The sequence below is a fragment of the Nerophis ophidion genome, linkage group LG01, assembly GCF_033978795.1.
Source record: "Nerophis ophidion isolate RoL-2023_Sa linkage group LG01, RoL_Noph_v1.0, whole genome shotgun sequence".
In the NCBI taxonomy this organism is placed as follows: Eukaryota; Metazoa; Chordata; class Actinopteri; order Syngnathiformes; family Syngnathidae; genus Nerophis; species Nerophis ophidion.
In genome coordinates this window covers 21,944,585-21,957,909 of record NC_084611.1, presented here as the reverse complement: position 1 = coordinate 21,957,909, position 13,325 = coordinate 21,944,585, and the positions used below count along the sequence as shown (strand labels likewise).

Genomic DNA, 13,325 nt, shown 5'->3' with positions numbered 1-13,325 from the left:
AACTTGCCAAAAATAAATTCAAGATTAAAATTCATGCATCTCTCGCCTGGTAGTAGACAAATGTGGCCATGGATCAACAGGCAAGACGACTTGCCTGTCCCTAAGATGGTGAAATAGACTTCAAAAGACGTTTCCTACAGGAAAAAATGTTAACCCTCCGTGAGGATTGTGATTGATCTGGAATTATGTGATTGTCCCGTCGGTCGGCAACTCAGCGCGAGTGGACATATTACAGTGTTTGTTTTATTTTGGTTTGTTATGCTTATTTTGTATGTTTAACACTTGCAATGCTGCGGATGCTATAGTGTCACAAGGGAACTGCCTCCATCACTCGGTTTATAAAACATATTGCTCGTCCTCATTGTGTTCGCGCTCAAAAATATAAGGTCCTGGATCATAGAATAAAATTCCTTTTATTACCCTATACACAGGTACAATGAGATTAAAATAAACTCCAATATCAGTGCGCCAGTCTACAAAATATGCAAAACATAAGACCCAGGACACGTTGGGAAGACTATGTCTCCCGGCTGGCCTGGGAACGCCTCGGGATCCCCCGGGAAGAGCTAGACGAAGTGGCTGGAGAGAGGGAAGTCTGGGCTTCCCTGCTTAGGCTGCTGCCCCCGCGACCCGACCTTAGATAAGCGGAAGATGATGGATGGATGGATGGATGGATGGAAAATAAAAATAAAAATAGTGCAAAAGAAGGTAAGGTGCACAGTCCAGTCCTGAGAATGATTTATGTTCAATGTGTTGTTTACAGGAAATAAATATTATATTATATACACGGCGTGGCACAGTGGGAGAGTGACCGTGCCGAACCAGAGGGTCCCTGGTTCAATCCCCACCAAGTACCAGCCTCGTCACGTCCGTTGTGTCCTTGAGCAAGACACTTCACCCTTGCTCCTGATGGGTACTGGTTAGCGCCTTGCATGGCAGCTCCCTCCATCAGTGTGTGAATGTGTGTGTGAATGGGTAAATGTGGAAGTAATGTAAAAGCGCTTTGAGTACCTTGAAGGTAGAAAGCGCTATACAAATACAACCCATTTATCATTTATATATACAGAAGCATTGAGATTGTGGGTGGAAAGTAAAAATTGCACACATGATCATAATTTTTCCAGACGTAATGGTTGTTGTGTTATGTTTAGACTAAGGTGAGGTGACGGCAACTGACACCAGAGGACTGTATGTTCAATAATTTATTATATGTATAGTCAATATATATATAATAATAATCAATACTATCCAATAAACTAAGGAAATGAAGTGTGACAAAACTTAAGAGTGTGTGGTGTAAGACTATGTGTAGAATTTAACTGAAGTGTATGTTACCAAGTGTTGTGTTGGGCGAGAGGAGGAACAAGGCAGGAAGACAGTCCGTTGAGCAGGCAGATGATCCAGGGCAGGAGCGAAAAGACAAGATCAGTTTCCAAGCGGGAGGTCAAGATCCCAGGGGGCAGTCCAAGTAGCAGGGGAACGACGACGAGGAATGACAAGACACACATAGACGTCAAACACGGGAACGGAGGGAGAATGGAAACTGAATACTATACTCCGGCGAGCGATGGCAGGTTGCCCAGGCTTAAGAAGAAAAGCATGATAATCCCCGGCAGGTGTGCTGATTATCGGTGAATGCTTGCAGCTGGTGGATGCTACAGGGCGGAGACGCGCGGCTGCGGACATGTCCCGAGGTGCTTTCACTTGAGCGCACAAAAAGATGAGCAGCGTTGGCAGGAGTCTGAGCCGTAACATGTTGTCTCTCACAAAGTCTGCTTGATTAGCATTGTTGTTGTTGGGTAAGTGCTCTATGGTTCCTAGCGCGATGTCCCGCGATCACGTGACCGGCTTCGTCATTATCTCTCAAAATGGCCCGGGAATCTCCGTGAGATTGACTTTGTAAGACTTGTGGTGTCATAAATCAAAAATACATGATCATAGCTTCAATATAGAGGAAACTTGTTTTTCCGCTCTACTGGTACTTTAAAGGGTACTGAAACCCACTACTACCGACCGACCACGCAGTCTGATAGTTTATATATCAATGATGAAATATTAACATTGCAACACTTGCCAATACGGCCTTTTTAGTTTACTAAAGTGTAATTTTAAATTTCCCGCGAGTTTCTTGTTGAAAACGTTGCGGAATGATGACGTGTATGCGTGATGTCACGGACTGTAAGGAAATATTAGCGCTGCACCAAACACGGCTAAAAGTCGTCTCGGTTCATGGCGTAATTACACAGTATTTTGAACATCTGTGTTGCTGAATCTTTTGCAATTTGTTCATTTAATAATGGAGACTATAAAGAACAATGCTGTTGGTGGAAAAAGGTGGATTGCAGCTGTCTTTAGCACCGAGACACAGCCGGTGTTTCTTTGTTTGTTGTGAAGCGGAGCGCTCAAGCGAGCATGTTTTCTCTACGTCAACCAGCATGTTTTTGGATGGGGAAATTGTGATGTATATATCTTACCGGAGACATCAATAGATTATTCGTCGTCCTGCAGCAGCTGTCATTACAAAAAAGACAGCTGTGAGCTTGGCTCCTCGGCTTCTCTCTGAGACACTTCGTGTTCACCCCAGCCATCCGACCTCGAGGTATGTCTTTACAATCTTTAAAATCTCACTAAAACACTATTGAAACAATAAGCAGATAAGGGATCTTCCAGAATTATCCTAGTAAATGTGCCTAAAAACATCTGAATCGCTTACAATGCAATCGCCTTTTTTTTTTTTTACTTTATTGAATTTTTTTTTTTTTTCTAGTCCTTCGCTATCAATATCCTCAGCCACGAATCTTTCATCCTCGCTCAAATTAATGGGGGAATTGTCGTTTTCTCTGTCCGAATAGCTCTTTTTGTTGGATGCTCCCATTATAAACAATGTGAGGACGTGAGGAGCCCTCACACGGGTGACGTCATCGTCTGTGACTTCCGGTACAGGCAGGGCTTTTTTATTAGCGACCAAAAGTTGCGAACTTTATCGTCGATGTTCTCTACTAAATCCTTTCAGCAAAAATATGGCAATATTGCGAAATGATCAAGTATGACACATAGAATGGACCTGCTATCCCCGTTTGAATAAGAAAATCAAATTTCAGTAGGCCTTTATCCTTAGTGATATTTTAACCAAAATGTCATTGACGTGGGCTAAAAAAAACACAAATCACCTAATTGATTACAGTCGTGTGGCAAGTAAGAGGCTGGAGACGTGAGGGTGCAGCTCACATATTAATCAGTGTGATGATTAAAAAAAATGCCTCATATTTTGTTTACTACAGTTAACTTCCGATACAAAATGTCCCCGCAGTTCCTTTCAATGCCTTACAACGCATCGTACTCTCTGCAGCTACAGTGGGGCAAAAAAGTATTTAGTCAGCCACCGATTGTGCAAGTTCTCCCACTTAAAATGATTACAGAGGTCTGTAATTTTCATCATAGGTACACTTCAACTGTGAGAGACAGAATGTGAAGAAAAAATATAGGAATTCACATTGTAGGAATTTTAAATAATTTATTTATAAATTATGGTGGAAAATAAGTATTTTGTCACTTCAAACAAGGAAGATCTCTGGCTCTCACAGACCTGTAACTTCTTCTTCAAGAAGGTCTTCTGTCCTCCACTCGTTACCTGTATTAATGACACCTGTTTGAACTTATCTGTACAAAAGACACCTGTCCACAGCCTCAAACAGTCAGACTCCAAACTCCACTATGGCCAAGACCAAAGAGCTGTCGAAGGACACCAGGGAAAGAATTGTAGACCTGCACCAGACTGGAAAGAGTGAATCTACAATAGGCAAGCAGCTTGGCGTGAAAAAAGCAACTGTGGGAGCAATTATCAGAAAATGGAAGACATACAAGACCACTGATAATCTTCCTCGATCTGGGGCTCCACGCAAGATCTCATCCCGTGGGGTCAAAATGATCATGAGAACGGTGAGCAAAAATCCCAGAACCACACGGGGGGAACTGGTGAATGACCTGCAGAGAGCTGGGACCAAAGTCATAAAGGTTACCATCAGTAACACACTACGCCGACAGGGAATCAAATCCTGCAGTGCCAGACGTGTCAGTGCATGTCCAGGCCCATCTGAAGTTTGCCAGAGAGCACATGGATGATACAGCAGAGGATTGGGATATTGTCATGTGGTCAGATGAAACCAAAATAGAACTTTTTGGTATAAACTCAACTTGTCGTGTTTGGAGGAAGAAGAATACTGAGTTGCATCCCAAGAACACCATACCTACTGTGAAGCATGGGGGTGAAAACATCATACTTTGGGGCTGTTTTTCTGCTAAGGGGACAGGACAATTGATCCGTGTAAAGGAAAGAATGAATGGGGCCATGTATCGTGAGATTTTGAGCCAAAACCTCCTTCCATCAGTGAGAGCTTTGAATGGTTGACCAAATACTTATTTTCCACCATAATTTACAAATAAATTCTTTAAAATTCCTACAATGTGAATTCCTGGGTTTTTTCACATTCTGTCTCTCACAGTTGAAGTGTACCTATGATGACAATTTCAGACCTCTGTCATCATTTTAAGTGGGAGAACTTGCACAATGGTGGCTGACTAAATACTTTTTTGCCCCACTGTAAGTGACTTAAAGCCCCTCATTCTTAGCCACAGTAAATAATTGGTGCCTCACCTCTGTTTTATCCCTTGTTCTAGAACTTTCTGGGCAGCAGCTTCAGTCATAGGCTGCCATGGCTCGTGGGTGCGAGAGTCGTCGTCCGAAGGCTGCCGATGTCCACCTTACTCTGTCCTCTTTGTGTGATCGGCCACACGGCCTAAGCACATCACCACTTCGAAGGACCAGTTTGTCCACAATCAGCTCCTGCAAAACTCTTGCAGGGCCTTTGTCAGTCAAGCCCCCAGATCCAGAATCTCTGGATGGATGGCTTCACTCAAGGAGATCAGCAGCATCCTGCCACTTGTATTCGTATTTTTCAGCTCATACTCGATTGTACTGCATTACTTAGTACGCACGCAGCGACCCGTGGTTCAGTTTTGACTGACACCTTGTTGTTACTTTCTTTCCTCCAAGCACAGCAAGCTTCATATGCATTGTTACCTCTTCTGCTATCTACCTCTATAAACGACATTGCCTAATATGCAAAAACAACAAAAAAAGATTTTGCTTTATGCATTTTCTACCCTTGATCGTTATGTTTATTGTGATATAGCTACAGTATATGTTTTTGTATCCTCACCTTTTTTACAGTTTAAGGCCTGATTGAAAGTTGTTTTTGTTTTTTATTACAAATGGGACACAGTCTGGTCCTTTTTTTGTCCATTTTAAACAGTGGAACCTCTAAAGTTTATTTCAAAGAAGCTACACCAGAATCCACAGACTTTCACCTCGACAATGACAATAGAACAAGAAATGAACCTTAAAGGGAAACATTATCACCAAACCTATGCAAGCGGCAATATATACCTTGATGTTGCAGAAAAAAGACCATGTATTTTTTTTAAACTGATTTCTGAACTCTAAAGGGGTGAATTTTGGCAAATTAAACACCTTTCTGTTTATCGGTCTTTTAGCGATGACGTCAGAACGTGACGTTACCGAGGTAATACAGCCGCCATTTTCATTTTCACATTACAAACACCGGGTCTCTGCTCTGTAATTTTCTGTTTTTTCGACTTTTTTGGAACCTTGGAGACATCATGCCTCGTCGGTGTGTTGTCGGAGGGTGTAACAACACTAACAGGGAGGGATTCAAGTTGCACCATTGGCAAGAAATCTGCTGCCAGACCCCCATTGAATTTGCCAGAGTGTCTGCACATTTTACCGGCGATGCTAAGACAGACATGGCACAGAGATGTATGGATAACCTGCAGATGCATTTGCAACGATTAAGTCAACGAAATCACAAAGGTGAGTTTTGTTAATGTTGTTGACTTATGTGCTAATCAGACATATTTGGTCGCAGCATGACTGCCAGCTAATCGATGCTAACATGCTACGCTAATCGATGCTAACATGCTATTTACGCTAGCTATAGGTACATTTGAAACTAGATACCCACATTTAATGCGAAACAAACACTTACCAATCAACGGATTCAAGTTGATCCAGTGTCACAAGATGCGAAAGTCCTGATCGTTTGGTCCGCACATTTTACCGGCGATGCTAATATTGCAGCCATGCTATGGGCCACTTCATTAGGTACACCCATGCTATGGCCGAATAGCGTCAATAGCTATTCGCTCAATAGCTTCAATTTCTTCTTCAATTTCGTTTTCGCTATCTGCCTCCATATTCCGACTATCTGTTTCAATACATGCGTAATCTGTTGAATCGCTTAAGCAGCTGAAATCCGAGTCTGAATCCGAGCTAATGTCGCTATATCTTGCTGTGGTAACCGCCATGTTGTTTGTATTGGCAGCCCTGTATGACGTCACAGGGAAATGGACAGTCGCATTGCAAATAGCGAAAATCAAGAACTTTAAAGCTTTTTTAGGGATATTCCGGGAGGTGTAAAATTTTGAAAAAAACTTTGAAAGATAAATCAAGCCACTGGTATCTGATTTTTATTATTTTTAAGCCTTTTGAAATTGTGATAATGTTCCCCTTTAAGAGACGCCGTAGAAAAGCGGTACACGCTGCTCAGTACAATATAGCTAAGTCGACACTTGTAGAAAAGAACGGAACAAAGTGCGATAGTTTTAAGTGAAGACACCAGCATGTTAGCATGTCTGTCATCAGTGGTCATCAAGGGTGGTTTTTATTGATTGGAAACTGTTAACTTCTTTTTACACATGTATGATAACGTCAAACAAAAAAATCTATGGCATTTTTATGACAATAATGGGTACTTCAACTTTAACTTTTTAAGCAGTCATCCTTTCTACCTCCATAAGCACGCGTACCGATTGCAATATTTTTCCTTTAATATTACAATCTAGTCATATTATAATATTGTTTTGAGCAAAATGTAAACTTTTTGGCAAAATTGATCTTTATTCATACTGTTATAGTTTGGCCCAAATGCTGTATTGACCTGAATATAAGACAACCACTTTTTCAAGCCCTATCTTGAATAGATTGAAGATTATTCTTTATGACAAAAATCAAATACTTTTTTTACAATCATATTTGTATATCAGTGAAATAACAGTATTCAAAATGGTTGTATTTCATATCATCCCTCCCCCATTTTGCTAACTTGCGTACAGCGGGCATCTCTCCAAGTTGTTGGGGTGTGCGTGAGTGCCAGTAAGAAAAGCTTCGCCTGGCTTTGTTGTTTGGTACTACCTGTTGGGTTCCATATTTACATATATACAGTAAACACAAAACTCAAAACCAGTGAAGTGGGCACGTTGTGTAAATCGTAAATACAAACATAATACAATAATTTGCAAATCCTTTTTAACCCATTTTCAATTGAATAGACTTCAAAGACAAAATATTTAACATTCGAACTTGAAAACGTAGTTATTTTTTGCAAATATTAGTTCATTTGTAATTTGATTCCTGCAACAAAAGCTGGCACAAGTGGCAAAAAAAGACTGACAAAGTGGAGGAATGCGCATCAAACACTCATTTGAAAGATCCCACAGGTGAACTGGCTAATTGGGAACAGGTGGGACCCATGATTGGGTATAAAAGCAGCTTCCATGAAATGCTCAGTCATTCACAAACAAGGATGGGGCGAGGGTCACCACTTTGAACAAACACTTTGAAATTGTTTAAGAACAACATTTCTCTACCAGCAAGGAATTTAGGGATTGCACCATCTACGGTCCGTAGTATCATCAAAATGTTCAGAGAATGTGGAGAAATCACTGCACTTAAGCACCAAGGCTGAAAACCAACATTGAATGCCTGCGACCTTCGATCCCTCAGGCGGTACTGCATCAAAAAGCCACATCAGTGTGTAAAGCCACATGGGCTGAGAAACACTTCAGAAAACCACTGTCAGTGACTACAGTTTTTTGCTACATTTGTAAGTGCAAGTTAAGACTATATGCAAAGCGGAAAGCCATTTATCAACAACACCCAGAAACGCAGCCGGCTTCGCTGGACCCGAGCTCATCTAAAATGGACTGATGCAAAGTTTAAAGGTGCTCTGTAGTTTGACGAGTTCACATTTTATATTGTTTTTAGAAGCTGTGGACATTGTGAACTCTGGACCAAAGAGGAAAAGAACCATCGGGATTGTTAGACGTGCAAAGTTTAAAAGCTGTGATGGTATGGGGGTGTATTAGTTGCCAGGGCATGGGAAACCTGCACATCTGTGGAGGCACCATTAATGCTAAAAGGAACATACAGGTTTTGGAGCAACATATCATGGACGCCCCTGCTTATTTCAGCCAGACAATGCCAAGCCAAGTGTTACAACAGCGTGCCTTCATAGTAAAAGAGTGCGGGTACCAGACTGGCCTACCTGTAGTCCAGACCTGTCTCCCATTGAAAATGTGTGGCACAATATGAAGCTTAAAACACCACAATGGAAACCCCGGACTGTTGAACAAATTAAGCTGTACATCAAGCAAGAATGGGAAAGAATTCCACCTAAAAAGCTTAAAAAAATTTGGTCTCTTCAGCTCCAAAACGTTTACTAATTGTTGTTTGAAGGAAAGGCCATGTCCCAACTTTTTTGCAATGTGTTGCTGCCATTAAATTCTAAGTTAATGATTATTTGCATAAAAAATAAATAAGTTTCTCAGTTTGAAAATTAAATAGTTTGTCTTTGTGGTCTATTCAATTGAATATAAGTTGTATTCTGTTTTATTTACGAATTACACATTGTGCCAACTTCACTGGTTTTAGGTTTTGTAAATGTATTATTATATTGAAATATCTGTTCTGTTTATAAGACGTTTTATCTTCGAAAACAATATTACATTTAGGTCAATACAGTACTTCTTTGTATTTCAAAAGTTAGGTTTGAGAACACGCCCTGCGATGAGGTGGCGACTTGTCCAGGGTGTACCCCGCCTTCCGCCCGATTGTAGCTGAGATAGGCGCCAGCGCCCCCCGCGACCCCAAAAGGGAATAAGTGGTAGAAAATGGATGGATGGGTTTGAGAACACTTTTTTTTTTTTACATCGAAAACGTGTGGCGCATAAAGAAGCATAAAATACGACAGCGGAGACCCCGGACGGTTGAACGACTAAAGCTCTACATAAAACAAGAATGAGAAAGAATTCCACTTTCAAAGCTTCAACAATTAGTTTCCTCAGTTCCCAAACATTTATTGAGTGTTGTTAAAAGAACAGGTGATGTAACACAGTGGTGAACATGCCCTTTCCCAACTACTTTAGCACATGTTGCAGCCATGAAATTCTAAGTTAATTATTATTTGCAAAAAAAAATTAAGTTTATGAGTTTTAACATAAAGTATATTGTCTTTGTAGTGCATTCAACTGAGTATATGTGTTGAAAAGGATTTGCAAATCATCGTTTACATTTACATCTAACACAATTTCCCAACTCATATGGAAACGCGGTTTGTACATTTCATATCGGCGGTAACTTCTTTTTACACATGTTGATTGTTAAAACTTTACTTAAAATACATGTCTGTACAGTTAATCCACTTTTTATGATGGTGACAGCTTGACCCTGAAATAAGTTATTTTTAATAACATTATTGCCCATGAGAAAATGTTGTTTTAAATAACCAAATATTTGATCTTAGAGGTTCCACAAGTGTTTCCGTTCAGTTAAATCCCATTATCAGGAATAATCGACTACTCAGGAGCTTACAGTAGATTTATTAGTCTTGGCTAAAATAAATCCAACAACTTTTTAGGCAGAATCTTGTAGGAGTGGGGAAAAAAAAGCCATTTAAAGGGGAACATTATCACCAGACCTATGTAAGCGCCAATATATACCTTGATGTTGCAGAAAAAAGACCAAATGTTTTTTTTAACCGATTTCCGAACTATAAAAGGGTGAATTTGGCGATGTAAACGCCTTTCAATTGTTTGCTGTCAGAGCAATGACCTTTCACCCGTGACGTCACATCATGAAGCGACCCGCCATTTTCTCAAACACATTACACACACCAAGTCAAATCAGCTCTGTTATTTTCCGTTTTATCGACTATTTTCCATACCTTGGAGAAATCATGCCTCGTCGGTGTGTTGTCGGAGGGTGTAACAACACGAACAGAAACAGATTCAAGTTGCACCAGTGGTTAAAAGATGCGGAAGTCCCTCGTTTGTTCTGCACACTGTACCGACGACAGCTATGCTACGACAGAAATGGCAAGAATGTGTGGATATCCTGCGACACTCAAAGCAGATGCATTTCCAACGATAAAGTCAACGAAATCACAAAGGTGAGTTTTGTTGATGTTATTGACTTATGTGGAGTGTGCTAATCAGACATATTTGGTCACGGCATTACTGCAAGCTAATCGATGCTAACATGTATTGAGGCTAGCTGTATGTACATATTGCATCATTATGCCTCATTTGTAGCTATATTTGCATCCAACCTTTCCCTCCACCCACATTTAATGCCAAACAAACACATACCAATCGTTGGTTAGAAGGCGATCGCCGAATTCGTCCGGCCTTCCTCACGTGCCACTGTCTGTCGTGATATGGCACAAAAGCTTCTGTTTCTTCTTTAATTTCGTTTTCTGTACCTGCCTCCACACTCCAACCATCCATGTCAATACATGCGTAATCCGTTGAATCGCTTACGGCGCTGAAATCCGAGTTACTATGCTATACATTTCTGTGTTAGTTTCTGGTGGCTTCACGCAGTGACGTCACAGAACAATAGACGGGTGGATATAGCGATGGTGTAAATCAGGCACTTTGAAGCAGTTTTTCGGGATATTGCGTGATGGGTAAAATTTTTGGAAAAACTTCGAAAAATTAAATAAGCCACTGGGAACTGATTTTTATTGGTTTTAACCCTTCAGAAATTGTGATAATTTTCCCCTTTAACAAAATGTCAACATCCTTAAAGGGGAACATTATCACCAGACCTATGTAAGCGTCAATATATACCATGATGTTGCAGAAAAAAGACCATATGTTTTTTTAACCGATTTCCGAACTCTAAAAGGGTGAATTTGGCGATTTAAACACCTTTCAATTGTTTGCTGTCAGAGCAATGACCTTTCACCCGTGACGTTACAACGGGAAGCAATCCGCCATTTTCTCGAACACATTACACACACAAGTCAAATCAGATTTGTTATTTTCCGTTTTTTCGACTGTTTTCTGTAGCTTGGAGACATCATGCCTCGTCGGTGTGTTGTCGGAGGCTGTTTCAAGTTGACTTACGTGGAGTGTGCTAATCAGACATATCAATGGTCACGACATGCTAGTCGATGCTAACATGCTATTTAGGCTAGCTCTATGTACATATTGGATCATTATGCCTCATTTGTAGCTATATTTGCAACCAGCCTTTCCCTCCACCCACATTTAATGCCAAACAAACACATACCAATCGACAGATTCAAGTACACCAGTGATCAAAAGATGCGAAAGTCCCTCGTTTGTTCTGCACATTTTACCGACGACAGCTATGTTATGACAGATGGCACAGAGATGTGTGGATATCCCGCGACACTCAAAGCAGATGCATTTCCAACGATAAAGTCAACAAAATCACGAAGGTGAGTTTTGTTGATGTTATTGACTTATGTGCTAATCAGACATATTTGGTCACGGCATGACTGCCAGCTAATCGATGCTAACATGCTATTTAGGCTAGCTGTATGTACATTTGTAGCTATTTCCCTCCACCCACATTGAATGCCAAACAAACACTTACCAATCGACGGATTCAAGTTGCACCAGTGGTCAAAAGATGCAATCGTTGGTTAGAAGGCGATCGTTGACTTCGTCCTCGTTACCATTGTATGTCGTGATATGGCTCAATAGCTATCAGTTTTTTCTTCAATTTCGTTTTCGCTATCTGCCTCCACACTCCAACCATCCGTTTCAATACATGCGTAATCTGTTCAATCGCTTAAGCCACTGAAATCCGAGTCTGAATCCGAGCTAATGTCACTATATCTTTCTGTTCTATCCGCCATGTTTGTTTGTATTGGCATCACTATGTGACGTCACAGGAAAATGGACGGGTGGAAATACAGATAGCGAAAATCAGGCACTTCATAGCCTTTTTTCGGGATATTCCACGATGGGTAAAATTTTGAAAAAAATTTTAAAAAATAAAATAAGCCACTGGGAACTGATTTTTATTGGTTTTAACCCTTCAGAAATTGTGATAATGTTCCCCTTTGAAGAATTTTCCCTCCCTTCCTCATTACACATTCAGTTACCGTCACATGGGACTTTTATCAATAACAATCCTGTTTTTTTTGTCCCTTTTTACTCCCAGTTTGTATTCATTAATGGCCCAAAAAGGTCAGACACGGCACTTCTTCATGTGTGTTTCTTCCTGCCAAAAAACAGCAGATTAACGTAACATTCTTGACTTGGACAACACAGCTCATTCAAGCGCACGAATCCCAGATACCACACACACATACCAGAACGTTCCTTTAAGTGCCAAAGCCGTGACTTGTTATCCCCCTCCCCACCACATGTCTGTGTTTGTGTGTATATATTATTATTAAACATTGCATTTATTGGTGCCGAGCATAATCCTCATGTTCACTCTCCATTAGTGAAAAAATAAACTATTTTATTGTCAACCCTCCTCTTCCTGTCATATTTTCTGATATCAGAGATAAAGTCTTCTAATTGAGGATTACAATGACTATTCTTTTTTATTTGTCACACACCACTGGCCAAGAACGATGTTGATTATATCCCTTACTTTGTGTTTACTTGCAGCAGTTAAAAAAAGAATGCAGTGGAGTGAATGTGTGGAAACATAGAGCCATCAATATGATTTTACTGCATTCTCTGCATTCTGGTTCCTAGCGTAAATGGAATGATGACAGGCCAAATGACACACTTGATTATATAATCATGTTTTAAAGGCCTACTAAAACCCACTACTACCGAGCACGCAGTCTGATAGTTTATATATCAATGATGAAATATTAACATTGCAACACATGCCAATATGGCCGGTTTAGTTTACAAAATTGCAATTTTAAATTTCCCGCGGAGTTTCTTATTGGAAACGTCGCGACATGATGACGCGTGCACGTGACGTCACGGACTGTGAGGAAATATTAGCCAGCACCATTTGCGGCTAAAAGTCGTCTCTTTTCATTGCGCAATTCTGGACATCTGTGTTGCTGAATCTTTTGCAATTTGTTCAATTAATAATGGAGAAGTCAAATTAGAAAGATGGAGTTGGGAAGCTTTAGCCTTTAGCCACACAAACACACGGTGATTCCTTGTTTAAAATTCCCGGA

The 13,325-nt window shown here is 40.5% G+C and overlaps 1 protein-coding gene across 2 annotated transcripts in view; it reads left to right on the top strand.

Annotated features, from left to right (window-relative positions):
* Nucleotides 1-12,650, top strand: part of si:dkey-178e17.3 (somatomedin-B and thrombospondin type-1 domain-containing protein) — a 76,867-nt gene extending 64,217 nt beyond the window's left edge. For both annotated transcript variants that reach the window (XM_061898304.1, XM_061898295.1), the window contains exon 5: nucleotides 4,678-12,650. In XM_061898304.1, coding sequence (XP_061754288.1) covers nucleotides 4,678-4,783 — 106 coding nt within the window. In that variant the 3' untranslated portion in view covers nucleotides 4,784-12,650. The remainder of the gene's footprint in view (nucleotides 1-4,677) is intronic.
* Nucleotides 12,651-13,325: the final 675 nt, after the last annotated feature.